At 36.7% G+C, this 22,539-nt stretch overlaps 3 protein-coding genes across 3 annotated transcripts; 2 read left to right on the forward strand and 1 right to left on the reverse strand.

Moving 5' to 3' along the window:
• Positions 1-11,941: 11,941 nt before the first annotated feature.
• On the reverse strand, positions 11,942-12,397 carry LOC140835812 (uncharacterized). Its single transcript, XM_073201219.1, has one exon. It carries the CDS (start codon positions 12,395-12,397, stop codon positions 11,942-11,944), a length of 456 nt encoding a protein of 151 aa, XP_073057320.1.
• Positions 12,398-12,862: 465 nt separating this feature from the next.
• Positions 12,863-13,567, forward strand: LOC140835813 (uncharacterized). Its single transcript, XM_073201220.1, has one exon. It carries the CDS (start codon positions 12,863-12,865, stop codon positions 13,565-13,567), a length of 705 nt encoding a protein of 234 aa, XP_073057321.1.
• Positions 13,568-18,739: 5,172 nt separating this feature from the next.
• LOC140835814 (uncharacterized) lies at positions 18,740-22,189 on the forward strand. The gene is made up of 3 exons (XM_073201221.1): positions 18,740-20,468; positions 20,610-20,727; positions 22,054-22,189. Exons 1-3 carry the CDS (start codon positions 18,740-18,742, stop codon positions 22,187-22,189), a joined length of 1,983 nt encoding a protein of 660 aa, XP_073057322.1.
• Positions 22,190-22,539: the final 350 nt, after the last annotated feature.

Consider the following 22,539-nt stretch of genomic DNA (forward strand, 5'->3'; position numbering starts at 1 on the left):
GAAGATCATTCAGAAGCGAATGAAGACGGCACAAGATAGGCAAGCGAAATACGCCAATGTCAGACGTAGACCGTTAGTATTTGAGCAGGGAGACAGAGTATTTTTGAAGATTTCACCTTTCAGAGGCGTGTTCAGATTTGGCAAGCGAGGAAAGTTGTCTCCTAGATACGTCGGTCCGTATGAAATTCTTGAGAAGATTGGCGATCGAGCTTACAGACTTGCTCTTCCTCCTTCATTATCCGGCATTCACGATGTTTTTCACGTGTCGATGTTGCGCAGATATATGCCAGATGATTCTCATGTCATTCAACCTGACGAAGCCGAGCTGGATCATACTCTGAGCTATGTTGAAAGACCGATACGGATTCTTGATAGGAAGGAGAAACAACTTAGAACCAAGACCATTCCGCTTGTGAAGGTTCAATGGAGTCGTCATGGCAGCGAGGAAGCAACTTGGGAGACAGAGTCTGATATGAGACAGAAACATCCAGAGCTATTCATATGATGTGATTTTTCCTTACAATTTTGATTAGATTGTTTCATATATATACTTGCATGATTATTTGCTTGCGAGTTCGAGGACGAACTCCTGTCTAAGAGGGGGAGAAATGTAAGGCTCGAGAATTATCAGTATTATTGATGTTAGACTTGTAGAGATAAGAATGCATGAATTATGAGATTTTGAGCAGCAGGGCCGAAGCCACACCGCACCCGCGGTACAGGAAGGACCGCACCCGCGGTGCATTGATAAAAATTGGTGAAATTGTGCGAACAGACACCGCACCCGCGGTAATAACATCACCGCACCCGCGGTCCGAGAATTTGAGAAAATACAAGGGCTGCCGTGAGCACAGCGCACCCGCGCTCCTAAGCTACCGCACCCGCGGTCATACGTGCTAGTTGAAAAATAAAACATGTGTCCTTGGCCATGCAAAGTATATGAGTTGTCTTCTTTCCTTTGCATTTCAGAATTGAGGGAACCGAGAGAAGCCAAGAAGAAAGCTCCCATTCCTTTGATCTTAAACTTGTGATTTTGAATGATATAGTGATCCGATTTTAATTCCGAGACCGGATTTGTGTTCCTCTCTTTGAAGGCTACAAGAGGATGTAAGTATTGTTCATTTCCAGCATGTTTCGAAAATTATGTGTTGGAAGAATTCAGATTTGACATAGATTATGTGTTCTTGATATACTAAGCATCGTAGAAACGTAAACGGATCGAATTTCAGACGCCGTATGCTATACGTTCGATTTTCCAGCATGTGTTGGATTGAGAATATACAGATTACAGCATGTATATAGATGTTAGATGAGATGATGAGTTGATTGTGATTGAGTATGATGTTCTTGAGTTATCGGTATAAAAGAATTACGCCGGTATGCCGTCGAATTGCATTGAAACCGATGTTAGCGTTGTATATTGATTTGCTTGAGATGTATATGACTGAAGTGCACATTGTTTATGCCATTTCAGATTTGTATTGACTACTTGGTATTCGAGATTTCGGTTCGACACAGACTGTGCGACAAGAAAGGTATAATTCATGTGGTCACGGGATTGCACAACTCGATTCAGATTTGATACGAGTTTCCCTAAATCACATACTAGATTATTATTACATTGATTATGTAATATCTTGTTTATTGATTTATATTCGAGTCCTGAGATAGGAGATATTGGCAGATTGGCCAAAACTAGACGTTTCGGTGTATCGACGCATAGGAGCAGATTTGCTATATGTGCAGACCCTCGATACAGAGTTGACCGAAGTCTAGGAATAAGACGTACCGTTGCCCCGAGTGGTTGGGTAGGTGACAGACCGTCTTATTCACACCGGTATCCCTAGATTAGAAATGAGTCGAGTCAAGATTTAAATATGGAATACAGATTTGTATTCTTTTAAATGTTTTAGATTATAATTCATGTAATATGCTATGCTTGTGTACATGATTTATAACATTGCATGCATTCATGTTTTATACTGGGATATGTTCTCACCGGAGTTATCCGGCTGTTGTCGTGTCTGTATGTGTGCATGGCAACAGGTGGGGCAGGATCTGGGTCTCGAGCTAGATGAGAGATTGATGATAGCGTGGAGATTTCGGGCGTCGAAGATTCCTAGTGTTTCCTACTGGACTTGTATCACTTATGTTGTAGTTGGTATCTAAACACTAGAGTATGCTTGTACTAGACAGACTTGTATGTACAATATGTTGTTTATTTCATTTAAAAGTCATGTTATGCTTTAGCTATACATTTGAATTAATATTAAAAGCAAAATTTTTGACCCACATTTTCGAACAAAGATCCAATTAAATCCCAAAAGAATTGAGTTAGAGCCCGGGTCCCCACAATCTGGTACCCAAATCTATTTGGGTCCAAGCCTTATCAGTCCTTTGGGAACCCACATTTGTACAATTCTTGGTGACTTTGTACTTCGGGTATCCAAAGATGTGTGTGCAACAGAAGATCTGTTATTTATAACAGTATGCATACCAAAATGTTGTTCTTCCCTTCTGTTTCTGTTTTCCAGTCTATATCTCTTCTGAACAAGTTTAGAGTTGTAGTACTGGTAGTTTTTAACCTTCATAGGATGTTGTCTTCCAGAGTTGAATTCTTTTCTGAATCTAGAACTCTGGTCAACTTTTTCCTTAGGTTTAACGTAACCCAGACCATAGTGCATTCTTCTGTTCGTCAGATTTACATTCCTTTCAACTGAAGCAGTAGGTACTTCTGGTTCCTGTACCACGCTGGATTTCACAAAGTGAATGTATTTCCCTTTGCATGTTTCCAGTGTTGGCTTAATATTCGTTTCAGAAGTGCCTTCATTATTACAAAAACCGAGACCACTCCTATCTCCTGACTATTTTTGTAATTCTTGCATCTTTTCCAATGAAACAGAAGACTTGTTCCAAGCATTCACCAGTAGCGACAACTTCTGGTTTTCAGAAAGCACCTTCTAGTAATCTGCTTTGGCTCTTTCATTCTCAGTTATTAATTTACTCATCTTAACTTGTAAATCATTGCAGCTGTCTACTTGCAAGCAAGTTAACTTACTGTTATGATTCTTTAAGTTCTGATTTTCAATCTTAACTTCTTCAAATGATTGAGAAAGTCTGGAATACTCTTTTACCATTTCATGTAGTGCATCAATCAAATCAGTTCGTGTAAATTCATTAGAGTCAAAATCAAATACCTCTCCAGATGTCGAGGTTGAGTCATTGTCCGCCATTAGACATTTGACTTCTTCTGCATCACTATCACTGGAATGGCTTTCTGAGTCAGATGACTCAGAACTAGAGTCCGCCCACTTAGATTTGCTTTCTTCGGCAATCATCGCTTTTCGATCTCTTCTGGACTTTTTGTCATTCCTCTTGTGATCCTTTCTCTTTTGGTCATCCTTCTTTGGTTTAGGACAATCAGCAATGAAGTGACCTATCTTTCCACAGTTAAAGCATCCCATATCACCAGATGGTGAATCTTTCTTGAAGTTGCGATTGGGACCCTGATAGGTTCGATGGTTCTTCTTCATGAACCTGGAGAATTTCTTTACAAATAAGGACATAGCATCACTACTGATTTGTTCAGCAGTCTTCTCCATTGTATTGTCAATGATCACAGCAGGTAATGCCTGAGGTACAACTGCAGCAGTAGTAGAAGAGTTAGAGGCAGAAGCAGTAAAAGCAGTAGCAGTAGAAGTAGCAGCAAGAGCCTTGGTGGGTAGGCTTGAAGGCTCTTCTCCACTTCTCACTTCCAATTCGAACTCGTAGGCTTTAAGATCTGCAAATAAGTCATGCAGTTCCAATTTGTTCAAGTCTTTGGATACTCTCATAGCCATTGTTTTAACATCCCATTCTCTGGGTAAAGCTCTCATCACCTTGAGGGCTATTTCTCTGTTGCTATGCTCTTTACCCAGAGCAGCTAGCTCATTGACCAGGCTACTGAATCTTTCATCAAACTCATTTAGAGTTTCACCAGCTCTCATTTTCAGGCTTTCAAACTTCTGCATTGCTACAGACAGTTTGTTTTCTTTCGTTTGCTCATTTCCTTCACATATCTGGATGAGCGTTTCCCAAATATCCTTTGCAGTAGAACACATTTTAATCTTGCTGAAAGTGTTCTTGTCGAGAGTTTTATACAATATATCCTTCGCCACATTGTCAAGATTGGCCTTTTTCTTATCTTCACTGGTCCATTCACTTCTTTATTTTTCGACCATCTGTGGTGCACCGTCAGTAACAGCAACAGCTGTGTTAGGCTTTAAGATTTTCAGTGGACCATCTGTGATGACATACCACATGTCATCATCTTGTGCTGCAAGATGAGCTTGCATCCTTATCTTCCACTCGTCAAAATCTTCTTTAGAGAATATAGGGATCTTGCTGAAGTGTGCCATTTGTTGTAGTTTTTCACAAACAAGAATAACCCGCTCTGATACCAATTGTTGAGGATCGAAGTTGAGTTTAGAGTGGGGGGTGAATAAACTCTACTCGTTTTTCGTTCTGATGAGGTACTAAAATCCTGTTAAGGATAGTAGTTGATCTTGTGCGAATACTTTCACCTGATTACAATAAAACGTGCGGAAACAATCTGATAAAGTAGTTGAAAAACAATAAAACAGTAGGCAGCAGTTGTTTATGGAAGTTCGAAGATAAACTCTTCTACGTCTCCCCTTCTTCTGTTTCCAGAAGGTATAACTAAAAGACTTTGGATATTACAGTACAACTCTTGTACACACCCACTTCAGAAGGACTTACACCTCAGCCTACTGAAACTCTTAGTTTCTCAACTCACAAAAATGCGAAACACAAAGTTCTGAAAAGACTCTTTTCAGATTACAGATTCTTCTGACAAAGTATAGATAATGTAAAGATTGTGAAGAGCGTAAGAATCAGTAGGACAAGATGATCTTCAAAAGATCAGATATAAGCTATGAAGCGTGTGCTACTTTTCTTTGTGTTGAACTTTTAAATGCTCAAGGAATTTTGATATTCGTCTGATAAGAGAGAAGCTTTGTTCCTTGAAGAATGATAATAAGCGAAGTGTCGTGTCGAACAAGGAATTGATCCAAGTATTTATAATCGACTGAGTTCAACGTTCACAATCAGAGTATGTCTTCAGATAACTGATACAATCAGCTATATTACCGAAAGAAGTTCCTGCAGAAAAGCTATAAAACAATCAGTCTTGTTTTATACTTAATTGGGTAAAGTGCATTAAATGACTCCGTATAGTATTTAATGCGGCAATTAATACTAGTACTAGGAACTCCTTAACGGTAACAATTAAGATAGCAACGTTAGAAAACGTTCTCTACTGGTTTTGTATTGTTATCCCTTTCTACTGGTTTAGTTATAGTAGATCAGCAGCTACTGATAAGTTATTCTATTGTTATGGTCTGCTGGTCTACTGGTCTTAGTTATCATCGCCACAATAAAATTCATGTCTAACATGATCATTTTCAGATTATTTTTTGTTCAAAATCTAATCCGGTTGATTTTAATTAAATTTCAAAAATTCATATTAATTAGAAGGTATATCCAAACATTACAAAAGTTGGCCAAAAATTCGAAAATAACCTCAGGAACATTCGGCCGCCGGAAGATCGCCGTTCCGGCGGTGCGTGGGGTACACGCGCCGATGGTGCCGGCGCGTGGCTGGCCGCCCAGCAGCCACGCGCGGCCCGTTTTTTTCCAGCATGTGTAACTTTTTATGATCTTGAATTCTCTTATTGATAAGTTTTGCCAAATTCCTAACCTAACGATACCAGATTTAAATATCGTCCTATGGTGAACTAGGATACTTCGGCATTCCGAAAATGTTAGTTCCGACAATATTTTGGGATGACGGCGGTATGTACCTCATCTATGCAACAAGAGGTAAAACTTTGTTATTCAAGCCGACCTCTAGTTTGGTGTGTAGCTGTAAGAAAAATGAGCGAAAAGTACCTAGCTTGAATACGGTATACTGTTGCCGTTTTGCGGAATGTCTTTGTTTGATTTTCTGGTTTTTGAGCGATCCTTTTGTGTCACCTCCAGTGCTATATTGGTTTATGATATGAGGTGAATAGTTGGTGATTTATCGGAATTTTTCGGAAAGGGTATAGCTTTTTCCTTCTATTTTTTTCTTCCTCTCCTCTTCCTTCTTCCTTCTCTCTCGGTTGCTTTCTTCTTTTCCTACTGTCTCTCGGCTGGTTTTGATTTTAGAATGAAAGAGCGCACATATATATATATATATAGCCGAGGATTCTATGTTTATCCCTTTATTATTATTATTATTTTAATTTTTATTTATTTATTATATAGAAAAAATCTCATGTTTATCCAAACTTAATATTATTATATTCGTGTATCTAATTATTGAACCTAATTATCTTATATTGATCATAATAATTATTGTACTTAATTATTTAACATATAAATTGAACTCAATTATAATATTTTATTATATTTTGGGTATTGGATTTTGGAATGGGAACATCATAGTGCTTGATGAATTTTTTAGTGTATTGTGATGTATTTTAATGTATTTCTAGACACTTTGGACAATAAAATTTGTACCGAAAAATAATGTGATAAAATTTAAAAGTGAATATAATAAAATATATACTAATAAAAATGCATTTATGCACCTTTGTTTTTAGGGTGTCACAATATCCCCTCCTTTTAAAAATCTAGTCCCCAGATTTAGGAGTTATTGGAATAAATGAGGATATTGACATCTCATATCCTTCTTTGTTTCCCACGTTGCTTCTTCAATGTTGTGGTTTTTCAATAAGACTTTTACCAACTGAATTGGTCGACCACGAAGTTCTTTTATTCTTTGGTCCAAAATCTTCACAGGGGTTCTTCATATGTTAGATTTTCTTCCAGATCCATCTGTTGGTGGTCAATCAATTGGGCTGAGTCTACTTTTCATTTCCTTAATTGTGATACGTAAAATACGTTATGTATACCAGAGATATTTTCTGGTAAAGATAGACGATAAGCCGCCCGGTTTAGGAATTCATAATTATTCCCTTACTAAGTGCCACATTTAACTTCAATCTTTCTTTATTGAAATTCTATTTTTATTTTTACCATTATTATTATTAGAAAGATATTGTAGATAAAAATTTAATTACTTTCTACTATAATTTAAAGATTATCTACAAATATTTACATTCTTATTTCAAATATGTACAATTATTTTATAGCGGAAGTTTAACATTCATATGTACAATTATGTTACAGCGGAAGTTTAACATTCATTTATAAACAGATTATCCCAACTTTCAAATGCTCTTATTTCAGCTTCAGTTATTTTCCACTTGTTCCAATTCGGGGGTTCCTGTGTCTGGAAATTACAATAGACGAAAAGAAACAGAGGGTTAAGTCTTTGAGGACTTAATGTGTTTAAATTAGTATATGGTCTTTAAATAACACTTTATCATAATTATGCATGAAGTAATAGGCATAACAATTTAGATATTATGAATGATATGCAATAAAATAATAGATAAATGAAAATTCCATAAATTAACATTGGTGGCTCTAATTGAGCAACTTTTTACGAGCCGGGTGAACCATTCTCCGGACCGAAATATTCGGTGCACGTTGTTCTGATGAACCATATATCCGGGACTTTTGACCTGTTGTTCATTGGACTCATTTTCCGAGCCGAAGCCACGTTGTCCAGTGGACTCAATTTCCGGACCGAAATCTGTTGTCCATGACTCCATTCATTCATGATATATCAATCCATTCATAAATATGCAACAAAATATATCAGTAAGTGAAATGAACATTGGATGATATTTGAACATTAAATAAATGCTATTGAAATTTCCAGGCCAAATGCCAAAGGCTTTAATAGAAGAATGAATAATAATTTCCTCACCTGATAACTTACAGTTTAGGCTTGATTAATACTCCGAGTTCCTGGAAAAAGTCCTAAAAATATATTATGAATGATATTTATGTGTTAGAGTTTTTAAGTAACTAGCTGATCATTTCCAGATTATTTTTTGTTCAAAATCTAATCCGGTTGATTTTAATTAAATTTCAAAAATTAATATTAATTAGAAGATATATTCAAACATTACGAAAGTTGGCAAAAAAGTCGGAAATAACCTCAGGAACGTTCGGCTGCCGGAAGATCGTCGTTCCGGCGGCGCGTGGGGTACACGCGCCGATGGTGCCGGCGCGTGGCTGGCCGTCCGGCGGCAACGCGCGGCCCGTTTTTTTCCAGCATGTGTAACTTTTTATGATCTTGAATTCTCTTATTGAAAGTTTTGCCAAATTCCTAACCGAACGATACCTGATTTAAATATCGTCCTATGGTGAACTAGGGTACTCCGGCATTCTGAAAATGTTAGTTCCGGCAATATTTTGGGATGACGGCGGTATGTACCTCATCTATGCAACAAGAGGTAAAACTTTGTTATTCAAGCCGACCTCTAGTTTGGTGTGTAGCTGTAAGAAAAATGAGCGAAAAGTACCTAGCTTGAATACGGTATACCGTTGCCGTTTTGCGGAATGTCTTTGTTTGATTTTCTGGTTTTTGAGTGATCCTTTTGCGTCACCTCCAGTGCTATATTGCTTTATGATATGAGGTGAATAGTTGGTGATTTATCGGAATTTTTCGGAAAGGGTATAGCTTTTTCCTTCTATTTTTTTCTTCCTCTCCTCTTCCTTCTTCCTTCTCTCTCGGTTTCTTTCTTCTTTTCCTACTGTCTCTCGGCTGGTTTTCATTTTAGAATGAAAGAGCGCACATATATATATAGCCGAGGATTCTATGTTTATCCCTTTATTATTATTATTATTTTAATTTTTATTTATTTATTAAATAGAAAAAATCTCATGTTTATCCAAACTTAATATTATTATATTCGTGTATCTAATTATTGAACCTAATTATCTTATATTGATCATAATAATTATTGTACTTAATTATTTAACATATATATTGAACTCAATTATAATATTTTATTATATTTTATTATATTTTGGGTATTGGATTTTGGAATGGGAACATCATAGTGCTTGATGAATTTTTTAGTGTATTGTGATGTATTTTAATGTATTTCTAGACACTTTGGACAAATAAAATTTGTACCGAAAAATAATGTGATAAAATTTTAAAAGTGAAAATAATAAAATTTATACTAATAAAAATGCATTTATGCACCTTTGTTTTTAGGGTGTCACAATATCCCCTCCTTTTAAAAATCTGGTCCCCAGATTTAAGAGTTATTGGAATAAATGAGGATATTGACATCTCATATCTCTCTCTGTTTCCCACGTTGCTTTTTCAATGTTGTGGGTTTTCCATAAGACTTTTACCAACTGAATTGGTCGACCACGAAGTTCCTTTATTCTTTGGTCCAAAATCTTCACAGGTTGTTCTTCGTATGTTAGATTTTCTTCCAGATCTATCTGTTGGTGGTCAATCAGTTGGGCTGAGTCTACTTTGCATTTCCTTAATTGTGATACGTGGAATACGTTTTGTATACCAGAGATATTTTCTGGTAAAGATAGACGATAAGCCACAGTGCCTATTCGTTCTATCACTTCAAAGGGTCCTACAAATCGAGGATGCAACTTTCCCTTCTTTCCAGTACCCTTGATTCCTTTTCTTGGTGATACTTTTAGTAATAGGAAATATCCGACTTCAAATTTCAAATCTTTCCGCCTCTTATCTGCATAATTCTTCTGTCGAATTTGAGCTGTTTGTATTCGTTGCTGATTAGTTGTATTTTGTCGATAGCTTCTTGTATAATGTCAGGCCTTATTGCTCGTTCTTGTCCATTCTTTGTGCCTCTCCATTCATCCATATCCCAGTTAAGAGGAGAGAGACATTTTCTTCCTTATAATGCTTCATATGGCGCCATTCTTATTGAGGATTGATAACTATTGTTATATGAAAATTCAACTAGAGGCAAATGTTTTACCCAGTTTGCCCCAAAATCCAGCACACATGCGCGAAGCATGTCTTTCAATATTTGAATGGTTCGTTCAGACTGACCATCGGTTTGCGGATGTGCTGCTGTGCTAAAATTTAATTTGGTACCAAGGCATTCCTGAAGTTTTTTCCATAATCTTGACGTAAACTTCGGATCTCTATCACATACTATGGTAGTGGGAATACCATGTAACCTTATAATTTCCTTCTGATAGAGTTCAGCCAGTTTTTGCACCCCATTTTTGTGACATATGGGTATGAAATGTGCTGACTTGGTCAAGCGATCAACGATCACCCATATACTATTAAAACCTCCTGGAAGCTGGGGTAATCCGGTCACAAAGTCCATAGTTATTTCATCCCATTTCCATTCTGGTATAGGAAGTGGTTGCAAAAGACCTGCTGGTCTTTGATGTTCAGCCTTTATCATTTGGCAAGATAGGCAGTGTGAAATGAAATCTGCAATATCTCGTTTCATTCCTTTCCACCAGAAGTGTTTTTTAATCTCTTGGTACATCTTAGATCCTCCTGGATGAATGCTGATCCGAGACTGATGTGATTTTTCCATTATTTCCATTTTCATTGAGCTAGGCACACAAATACGGTCATGATAGCATAGTATTCCTTGTGAATTGGTGAAGAAATTGGTATCAGTACGGTGTTTTGAAACTTCTTGGTCCAATTCTTGATTTTGCTTAATTCTGGTATGAAATTCAGGTTCAATTCTCAATTCTGCCAAATGCCCACGAGAATGGATGTGTACCCATTCTCTTTCTTCTTTCAAACAAGCCATGCTAATCTTTCTACTTAAAGCATCAGCCACTACATCAGCTTTACCTGATTGATAAAGAATGGAACAATCGTAGTCTTCCAAAAATTCAATCCATCTTCTCTGCCTCATGTTTAGCTCTTTTTGAGTAAATAAATACTTCAGGCTTTTGTGGTCTGTATAAATATCAAAAGTGGAACCGTACAAGTAGTGTCTCCATTTTGCTAATGCAAACACTATTGCTCTTAATTCCAGATCATGAGTGGGATAATTTAGCTCGTGATTCTTTAATTTTCTATATGCATATGCAATAACTTTATCGTTTTGCATTAATACACATCCAAAGACTTCTTTTGAGGCATCTGTGTAAACCACAAATCCTTCTGTCCCTTCTGGTAAAGCTAATACAGGTGCACTGGTAAGCATTTATTTTAATTTGAAAAAACTTTTCTCACACTCATCATTCCATAAGAAAGGGTTGTCTTTGCGAGTTAGCTGTGTCAGGGGAACATCAATTTTCGCAAAATCTTTAATGAATCTTCAGTAGTATCCTGCTAAACCGAGAAACTTCTAATTTTTGTGATGTTGATTGGTTGTTTCCAACGAGATATGACTTCTATTTTTGCAGGATCTACTTCCAGTCCTTTCTTAGAGATAAAGTGGCCAAGAAATGACACTTTTTCTAGCCAAAATTCTCACTTACTGAATTTGGCATACAGTTGATGCTCTTTCAAAGTTTTGAGAATCAATCGTAGATGTTGAGCATGTTCCTCATGACTTCTTGAAAATATCAAAATGTCATCTATGAATATGACAACGAATTTGTCCAAGAATGGTTGAAATATTCGATGCATCATATCCATGAAAGGTGCAGGAGCGTTGGTTAATCCGAATGCCATTACCACAAACTCATAGTGTCCATAACGGGTATTAAAAGCTGTTTTGGAGATGTCATCCTCCTTAATTCTCAATTGGTAATATCCTTGTCGCAAATCAAGTTTTGAATATATTTGAGATCCTTGTAAAACATCAAACAATTCTTCGATATGCGGAAGAGGATATTTGTTTTTGATGGTAACGTTGTTAAGTTCTCGATAATCAATGCACATCCTTAGAGTTCCATCTTTTTTTTTGACAAATAATACAGGAGCACCCCATGGAGAGGTACTAGGTCGGACGTATTTCTTGTCCATGAGCTCTTGTAATTGAAGTTTTAATTCTTTTAACTCTCAAGGTGCCATTCGGTATGGAGTTTTAGATCTGGGTTGTGCTCCAGGTATTAGATCAATGGAAAACTCTACGTCTCTCTGAGGAGGTAAAGTATTGATCTCTTCAGGAAAAACCTCTGGAAATTCTTGTACAACTGAGATTTCTGAGATCTTGAGTTGATCTTTTGGCTTATTTATCAAATAAGCTAGAAATACTTGTCCGTTGTTTTTTAGTATAGCTCTAGCTTCTACGGTTGATACTATTCCCATGTTATGGTTAGCTTTGGAAATGATTGGATGAGAAGTTTGAAGATAAACTTCTTTTGTGTAGCAATTGAGCTGGGCTTGGTGTCTATACAACCAGTCCATTCCAAGAATAATATCATAGTTTTTGATTGGTAATTCAATCAAATCTGCTAGATATTCTTTATCTTGGAATTTTAAGGGACAGTTTCTGTAAATGATGTCAGTAATCATCGTTGTCCCTAAAGGTGAGCAAATTTCGAAGCTATATGGTAGCTGCTAAAATAACAGTGGTAATTTACGTACAAAAACTTTTGAGATAAAAGAATGAGTAGCTCCTGGATCAAATAAAGTTTTTGCAGAACTGGATAATATGGTAACAGTACCTTCTACGACTGCAGTGGGGTCAACTTCCTCCTCTTGGTTTCCTAAGAAGGCATAGGCTCGAGCAGGTATCTTTGGCTTTGTTGTGGGTTGAGTCATTTGCATTCTTTTTGGACAATCTTGAATAAGGTGTTGCTCACTTCCGCAAATAAGACATTTCCCACCTTTTCTCCAGCACTTTTCTTCTTCGTGATTTGGTAATCCACAATATCCACGAAGAATCACGAAGAAGAAAAGTGCTGGAGAAAAGGTGGGAAATGTCTTATTTGCGGAAGTGAGCAACACCTTATTCAAGATTGTCCAAAAAGAACGCAAATGACTCAACCCACAACAAAGCCAAAGATACCTGCTCGAGCCTATGCCCTCTTAGGAAACCAAAAGGAGGAAGTTGACCCCACTGCAGTCGTAGAAGGTACTGTTACCATATTATCCAGTTCTGCAAAAACTTTATTTGATCCAGGAGCTACTCATTCTTTTATCTCAAAATTTTTTGTACGTAAATTACCACTGTTATTTGAGCAGCTACCATATAGCTTCGAAATTTGCTCACCTTTAGGGACAACGATGATTACTGACATCATTTACAGAAACTGTCCCTTAAAATTCCAAGAAAAAGAATATCTAACAGATTTGATTGAATTACCAATCAAAAACTATGATATTATTCTTGGAATGGACTGGTTTTATAGACACCAAGCCCAGCTCAATTGCTACACAAAAGAAGTTTATCTTCAAACTTCTCATCCAATCATTTCCAAAGCTAACCATAACATGGGAATAGTATCAACCATAGAAGCTAGAGCTATACTAAAAAACAACGGACAAGGATTTCTAGCTTATTTGATAAATAAGCCAAAAGATCAACTCAAGATCTCAGAAATCTCAGTTGTACAAGAATTTCCAGAGGTTTTTCCTGAAGAGATCAATACTTTACCTCCTCAGAGAGACGTAGAGTTTTCCATTGATCTAATACCTGGAGCACAACCCAGATCTAAAACTCCATACCGAATGGCACCTTGAGAGTTAAAAGAATTAAAACTTCAATTACAAGAGCTCATGGACAAGAAATACGTCCGACCTAGTACCTCTCCATGGGGTGCTCCTGTATTATTTGTCAAAAAGAAAGATCGAACTCTAAGGATGTGCATTGATTATCGAGAACTTAACAACGTTACCATCAAAAACAAATATCCTCTTCCGCATATCGAAGAATTGTTTGATGTTTTACAAGGATCTCAAATATATTCAAAACTTGATTTGCGACAAGGATATTACCAATTGAGAATTAAGGAGGATGACATCTCCAAAACAGCTTTTAATACCCGTTATGGACACTATGAGTTTGTGGTAATGGCATTCGGATTAACCAACGCTCCTGCAGCTTTCATGGATATGATGCATCGAATATTTCAACCATTCTTGGACAAATTCGTTGTCATATTCATAGATGACATTTTGATATTTTCAAGAAGTCACGAGGAACATGCTCAACATCTACGATTGATTCTCAAAACTTTGAAAGAGCATCAACTGTATGCCAAATTCAGTAAGTGTGAATTTTGGCTAGAAAAAGTGTCATTTCTTGGCCACTTTATCTCTAAGAAAGGACTGGAAGTAGATCCTGCAAAAATAGAAGTCATATCTCGTTGGAAACAACCAATCAACATCACAGAAATTAGAAGTTTTCTCGGCTTAGAAGGATACTACCAAAGATTCATTAAAGATTTTGCGAAAATTGTTGTTCCCCTGACACAGCTAACTCGCAAAGACAACCCTTTCTTATGGAATGATGAGTGTGAGAAAAGTTTTTGCAAATTAAAAGAAATGCTGACCAGTGCACCTGTATTAGATTTACCAGAAGGAACAGAAAGATTTGTGGTTTACACTCAAAAGAAGGCTTTGGATGTGTACTGATGCAAAATGATAAAGTTATTGTATATGCATCTAGAAAATTAAAGAATCACGAGTTAAATTATCCCACTCATGATCTGGAATTAGGAGCAATAGTGTTTGCATTAGCAAAATGGAGACACTACTTGTACGGTTCCACTTTTGATATTTATACAGACCACAAAAGCCTGAAGTATTTATTTACTCAAAAAGAGCTGAACATGAGGCAAAAAAGATGGATTGAATTTTTGGAAGATTACGATTGTTCCATTCTTTATCAATCCGGATTTATTTTGGGATGACGGAGGTATGTACCTCATCTATGCAACAAGAGGTACAACTTTGTTACTCAAGCCGACCTCTAGTTTGGTGTGTAGCTATAAGAAAAATGAGCGTAAAGTACCTAGCTTGAATACGGTATGCCGTTGCCGTTTTGCGGAATGTCTTTGTTTGATTTTCTTAGTTTTTGAGCGATCCTTTTGCATCACCTCCAGTGCTATATTGCTTTATGATATGAGGTGAATAGTTGGTGACTTATCGGAATTTTTCGGAAAGGGGGTATAGCTTTTTCCTTCTATTTTTTTCTTCCTCTCCTCTTCCTTCTTCCTTCTCTCTCGGTTGCTTTCTTCTTTTCCTACTGTCTCTCGGCTGGTTTTGATTTTAGAATGAATGAGCGCACAAATATATATAGCCGAGGATTCTATGTTTATCCCTTTATTATTATTATTATTTTTTTAATTTTTATTTATTTATTTATTTATTAAATAGAAAAAATCTCATGTTTATCCAAACTTAATATTATTATATTCGTGTATCTAATTATTGAACCTAATTATCTTATATTGATCATAATAATTATTGTACTTAATTACCTCTGTTGCGCCCGGTTTAGAAATTCATAATTATTCCCTTACTAGGTGCCACATTTACCTTCAATATTTCTTTATTGAACTTCTATTTTTATTTTTACCATTATTATTATTAGAAAGATATTGTAGATAAAAATTTAAATATTTTCTACAATAATTTAAGGATTATCTACAAATATTTACATTCTTATTTCAAATATGTACAATTATTTTACAGCGGAAGTTTTACATTCATATGTACAATTATGTTACAGCGGAAGTTTAACATTTATTTATAAACAGATCATTCCAACTTTCAAATGCTCTTATTTCATCTTCAGTTATTTTCTTCTTGTTCCAATTCGGGGGTTCATGTGTCTGGAAATTACAATAGACGAAAAGAAACAGAGGTTAAGTCTTTGAGGACTTAGTGAGTTTAAATCAGTATATGGCTTTTAAATAACACTTCATCGTAATAATATGCATAACAATTTAGATATTCTGAATGATAAGCAATGAAATAATAGATAAATGAAAAATCCATAAATTAACATTGGTGGCTCTAATTGAGCACTTTTTACGAGCCGGGTGAACCATTCTCCGGACCGAAATATTCGGTGCGCGTTGTTCAGATGAACCATATACCCGGGACTTTTGATCCGTTGTTCATTGGACTCATTTTCCTGGCCGAAGCCACGTTGTCCAGTGGGCTCAATTTCCGGACCGAAATCCGTTGTCCATGACTCCATTCATTCATGATATATCAATCCATTCATAAATATGCAAGAAAATATATCAGTAATTGAAATGAACAGTGGATGATATTTGAACATTAAATAAATGCTATTGAAATTTCCAGGCCAAATGCCAAAGGCTTTAATAGAAGAATAAATAGTAATTTCCTCACCTGATAACTTACAGTTTAGGCTTGATTAATACTCCGAGTTCCTAGAGCAAGTCCTAAAATATATTATGAATGATATTTATGTGTTAGAGGTTTTAAGTAACTAGCTGATCATTTCCAGATCATTTTTTGTTCAAAATTTAACTCGGTTGATTTTACTTAAGTTTCAAAAATTCATATTAATTAGAAGGTATGTCCAAATATTACGAAAGTTGGCCAAAAAGTCAGAAATAACCTCAGGAACGTTCGGCCGCCGGAAAATCGCCGTTCCGGCTGTGCGTGTGGTACACGCGCCGATGGTTCCGGCGCGTGGCTGGCCGTCCGGTGGCCACGCGCGGCCCGTTATTTTCCAGCATGTGTTACTTTTTATGATCTTGAATTTTCTTATTGAAAGTTTTGTCAAATTCCTAACCTAACGATACCAGATTTAAATATCGTCCTATGGTGAACAAGGGTACTCCGGAATTCCGAAAATGTTAGTTCCGGCAATATTTTGGGATGACGGGCGGTATGTACCTCATCTATGCAACAAGAGGTACAACTTTGTTATTCAAGCCGACCTCTAGTTTGGTGTGTAGCTATAAGAAAAATGAGCGAAAAGTACCTAGCTTGAATACGGGATACCGTTGCCATTTTGCGGAATGTCTTTGTTTGATTTTCTGCTTTTTGAGCGATCCTCTTACGTCACCTCCAGTGCTATGTTGCTTTACGATATGAGGTGAGTAGTTGATGATTTATTGGGATTTTTCGGAAAAGAGTATAGATCTTTCTTCTATTTTTTTTTTCTTCTTTTTCAGCAGCGCCGCACCTGCGCTGGCATTGGCAGCGCAGGGGCGCTGCCTGGCCGAGGGCAGGCCGCACCTGCGCTGCCAGAGGCAGCGCAGGGGCGCTGCTTGTGCGGCAGCAGGCCGCACCCGCGCTGATATATGCAGCGCGGGTGCGCTGCCTGCGCGGGGCAGCGCTGCCCAGTCGAGCGCGGGTGCGCTGCCCTGCATTATTTGACGAAAGTGTTATTTCAAATCACGATTTTAAGCTTGGGGATTGATTTTTATGCTTGGTTTTGAGATTTATCTTCATTCCTTCATTTCTCCTTCTGTCTCATACGCTTCCTTCTCATCTTCTTCCCCAAAATTCTCTTCCAAATCTTCAACCAAGTTCAAGGATTTTTGAGGAAATCTTAGCATCTCCTAGTCTAGGTGCAAGCTACAAGGTAAGATCTTAGTTATTCTTTGGTTTTGCAAGGAATTGTTGGGTTGAAGGTTTGAGTTGACTTTTTGGATCTATGTATATATGGTGTTAATTCATAGATTTTATGGTGATTATTGTTGTAAGGATTCTTTTGAGGTCATCTTTGCCACCAAGTGTTGATTGGGTTGTAAGTAGAGGCTATTCCTTGTGCTCACATGATATATATGTATCCAAGCCATTTTTATTGATGTCTAACTTCTTTAATGGACATGTTATTGCCATATTTGTTGATATATATTCATTGATCCAAAAATTTTATTGATTTCATTGATAAAGAAGCTAGCAAGCTATTGTGCCTAACAAGTGTTTGTTCAATTGTCCAAATGAATTTCATATGCTACAATTCAAGGAATGATAGTAATTCATGCATGTCATTGGCCAATCACATGAAGAGTATCTCTCACAGTCTGATATATATTTTCATATATCACAGATATACTATCCATAGGTTATCTCTCACAGTCCGATATATATTTATATATATTAACAGAGATAACATTCACAGGTCACAGATTACAAGTTACAGACTATCATTTCCTCTCATGGTTATCTCTCACAGTCCGATATATATATTTATATATATTAACAGAGATAACATTCACAGATTACAGATCATTGAGCTATTGTTTCATTTCCTTTAATTCATGTTATGATATACCATCTATATCGATTTTATCATTATTGTTCATCGAAGATGGTATTATTCAATGTTTATTGCCATTGCAATGTTTCAAGCCAAGCCATATAAATATGTATTTGTTATGTAAAGTTCTCTACTTACTGAGTTTTATCTCATTTCAGTTAATGTCATGTGATGCAGGTAATAAAAAGATTTGAAGCAGATTGTCCAAGGGGAAGAAGTCATATAGCTACTGTATTGGAAAATTCTTATTTGAATATGTTAATGATTTTATTGGGGTGTGATGAACATTTGAAGTTTTAAAAATAGCATGTATTTTATTATATGTAATAATGGTATTTGAATTAGATGTTTGAGATTATGTATTGTATGTATTGTAAGATAATGTTTTCAATGTATATACAGTAAATTTTATTTTAAAGATAAATTCTTCCGCTGATGTCGAGTTATTTTTAAATTTAAAAATGTTTATTTAAGTGGGGTGTTTCAATTGGTATCAGATCAAAGTTCTTTGGACCATATATGACTTCTTCTGCCTAGGACAATCTGGTATGTTTTCGATCCTGCATCTATTGATTTTAACATTGACAGTTGATTCTATTTCATTGCCATTGACGTATTCTTTCATCCTATCCATGTTAACGTGAGCATATGTATAGGAAATGCCTCCCAAGCGTAAGAATGTTGAAGGGGATGATAGTACCCCTCCCACAGACAAGACTACTCGTGTAGTAGATGAATTCACTAAGTTATTACAAGAGCAAGCTAAGGTTCATGGTGAACAGATTCAAAAGTTATTGACTATGCAAACGACGATCCAAGGTCAAGTTCGAGAAAGAGTTCAAGGCACGACAAATAGTTCTGAAAATGGTGCTTATGATCGTTTCTGGAGGATGAACCCTCCTGAATTTATTGGTGGTCCTGATCCATTAGTAGCATTAGAATGGGTCAAAGCTTTGGAAGCTATCTTCGACTATTTGAAATTCACTGATCAAGAGAAGGTTGGTTGTGCTGTGTTTATGTTGGTCAAGGCTGCTCGTATTTGGTGGGAAGCCACCAAAGTGACTATTAATGTAAAAGAATTGAAGTGGAACGAGTTTAAAGATTTATTTCATGCCAAATATTTTTCAAGGGAAATTAAGGCCAAGAAGGTGAAAGAATTTCTTGAGTTAAGACAGGCTTCTTTGTCTGTTGCTGAGTACATATTGAAATTTGAAGAAGGTTGTGTATTTGTTCCGTTTATTGCCGAGAATGACAAGGATAAAGGTGAACACTTTCTTCGTGGGTTGAAGCCCGAAATTATAAGGGATGTGCATATGTCCAAGGTGGTGACATATCAAGAAATTGTGGAAAGAGCCTTACTTGCTGAAAATGATGAGCAAGAGATAGAGAAGGAAAGGCAGTTGAGGAGACAAGTTTTTCAAGCTAAAGGTGAGGGTTCAAGTGTAAATGTTCGAGGAGGTTATAAAGGCAAAGGCAAGATGGAGCAGCGTAGTAGGCTTCCTTTGCCTCCTACAGATAGTGAACGACCATTGTGTCCCAAGTGTGGAAAGCCACACAAAGGAGAATGTTTAATCGGAAGTGGTCGTTGCTATAGATGTAAGGAAATGGGACACACAGTATATAATTGTCCTCTTTCGTTTGGAAAAGGAAAAGTTCAGGGAAGAATCTTTACGATCACAAAAGAGGGCGCAAATCCTGATGCTTCAGTCATATCAGGTAATATTTTCATTTTGGGCAAAGAAGCACTTACCTTAATTGATACTGGTGCAACACATTTTTTTATATCTGAGGAGTTTATGCATACTATATCTGTTAAACCTACTGTGGTGCCTGTTGAATTTAATATTGTGTTGCCTTCTGGAGAAGAAATTTGGACAAATAGTATGTTTAAGGCTTGTCCTGTGTTGATGGGATCCAGATTGTTGTATGCAGATTTAATTGTAATTACAATGGTTGCATTTGATGTGATATTGGGTATGGATTGGTTGTCTGCTTATCGTGCTGTGATTAACTGTGTTAGCAAGACAGTAAAATTTTTAGCAGATGATTATGAGAAGGATTTATTTGTTGGTGTTACCTCTTCATTAAGTATCCCTATTATTTCTTGTCTTCAAGCCACTAAATTGTTGCACAAGGGCTGTGTTGGTTACTTAGCTTCAGTTTTGGATACAAGAAAGGAAAGTAGAATACAATTACAGGACATTGACGTGCTTCAGGATTATCCTGATGTATTTGAGGAGGATGTACCTGGATTACCACCTGATCGAGAAGTAGAGTTTGTTATTGATTTAATTCCAGGTACAGCCCCAATTTCTAAGGCTCCATACAGATTGGCTCCTACTGAAATGAAAGAATTAAAGAATCAATTGCAGGAGCTATTAGATAAAGGTTTCATCCGTCCTAGTTTCTCACCTTGGGGAGCTCCAGTGTTATTCGTGAAAAAGAAGGATGGATCATTGCGATTATGTATTGACTATCGGGAACTGAACAAGGTAACTATTAAGAATAAATATCCTTTGCCAATGATAGATGATCTTTTTGATCAATTGGAAGGAGCAACAGTGTTCTCGAAGATTGATCTCCGGTCTGGATATCATCAATTAAAGGTGAGAAATGAGGATATACCAAAGACTGCTTTTAGAACGAGGTATGGACATTATGAATTTTTGGTGATGTCTTTTGGATTAACCAATGCTCCTTCTGTGTTTATGGATTTAATGAATCGTGTCTTTACGCCGTATTTGGATACATTTGTCATTGTTTTTATCGATGACATTTTTATTTATTCTAAGACTCGAGAACTTCATAGAGATCATTTGAGGATTGTGTTGAAATTGTCGAGGGAAAAACAATTATATGCAAAGTTCAAGAAATGTGAATTTTGGTTAGAACAAGTGGCGTTTTTGGGTCATATTGTTTCTAAAGAAGGAATCTCTATAGATCCTTTCAAGATTGAGTCTATTAAGCAATGGTCCATTCCAAGGACAGTTTCAGAGGTGAGAAGTTTTCTGGGTTTAGCAGGATATTATCGAAATTTTATAGAGAACTTCTCAAATATAGCATTGCCATTGACGAGTTTAACTCGTAAGTCAGTCAAGTTTGAGTGGACTATAGCATGTCAACAAGCATTTCAAGAGTTGAAAGATAAGTTGACTTCTGCCCATGTGTTAGTACTTCCTTGTGGTAATGAAGATTTTGTTGTCTATTCAGATGCTTCAAAATTGGGGTTAGGTGTTGTACTGATGCAGCATGGGAAAGTGATAGCTTATGCTTCTCGTCAGTTGAAGGACTACGAGAAAAATTATCCTACTCATGATTTGGAGTTAGCAGCTGTGGTGTTTGCGTTAAAGATTTGGCGACACTATCTTTATGGCGAAAAATGTGAAATTTTTACGGATCACAAAAGTTTGAGTTATTTGTTTTCACAGAAAGAATTGAATATGCGGCAGCGGAGATGGTTAGAACTTGTCAAGGATTATGATTGCACCATTAGCTATCATCCTGGTAAAGCTAATGTAGTTGCAGATGCTTTGAGTCGCTAGTCAAGTTCAGAATTGAATGCTATGATTTCTAAACCTTTGTTCCTTGATTTGCAAAGGAATGAGATAAATTTGGTATCTTCAGGGACAGTGGCTCGATTATCTACATTAGTTCTCCGCTCAACTTTGTTTGATCGAATTTTGAAAGAAAAACAGTCCGATGTTCAGTATTGAAGTTAAAAAGGAGTAATGAATTAACAGGAGTTTCTGAATTTGGATTGAATCGTGATGGTTTGATGACCTTTTGAGGTAAAATATGTGTTCCTATAGATGATAACATTCGAAGAGATGTACTCATAGAAGCTCATACGGCGCCATACTCTGTACATCCTGGTGGTACTAAGATGTACCAAGATCTTCGACGTCTTTATTGGTGGCCAGGTATGAAGAAAGATATTACAGTATTTGTTTCTGAATGTCTAACCTGTCAGCAGGTTAAGATTGAACACCAAAGACCGGCGGGATTATTGCAATCTTTGCCTATACCGCAATGGAAATGGGAACACATCACAATGGATTTTGTGGTTGGATTGCCAAGGACTCAGAAAGGTTTCAATTCTATTTGGGTGATTGTAGATCGATTGACCAAGTCATCGCATTTTCTTCCTGTCAAGACAACATATTCTATGAATCAATATGCCGAGGTATATATTCAAGAAATTGTGAGACTTCATGGTATACCGGTATCTATAGTGTCAGATCGTGATCCAAGATTTACATCAGAGTTTTGGAAAAGTTTACATCAAGCTTTGGGCACGAAGTTAGCCTTTAGCACCACCTACCATCCTCAAAGCGATGGACAATCAGAAAGAGTAATTCAAATTCTTGAGGATATGTTAAGAGCTTTCACAATTGATTTCCCTGGGAGTTGGGATTCCAAGTTGCCATTGGTTGAATTCACGTATAATAATAGTTATCAG

This window comes from Primulina eburnea, chromosome 7 (genome assembly GCF_022965805.1).
Source record: "Primulina eburnea isolate SZY01 chromosome 7, ASM2296580v1, whole genome shotgun sequence".
Taxonomy (NCBI): Eukaryota; Viridiplantae; Streptophyta; class Magnoliopsida; order Lamiales; family Gesneriaceae; genus Primulina; species Primulina eburnea.

Bases quoted from the DNA above. Each gene is read 5' to 3' on its own strand.
- LOC140835812 (XM_073201219.1), bottom strand. From the start codon at position 12,397: ATGATTACTGACATCATTTACAGAAACTGTCCCTTAAAATTCCAAGAT.
- LOC140835813 (XM_073201220.1), top strand. From the start codon at position 12,863: ATGACTCAACCCACAACAAAGCCAAAGATACCTGCTCGAGCCTATGCC.
- LOC140835814 (XM_073201221.1), top strand. From the start codon at position 18,740: ATGCCTCCCAAGCGTAAGAATGTTGAAGGGGATGATAGTACCCCTCCC. The intron at 20,469-20,609 runs GTTTCATCCGTC...TGCCAATGATAG, and splicing joins GCAGGAGCTATTAGATAAAG to ATGATCTTTTTGATCAATTG. The intron at 20,728-22,053 runs GTATGGACATTA...ACCTGTCAGCAG, and splicing joins AAGACTGCTTTTAGAACGAG to GTTAAGATTGAACACCAAAG.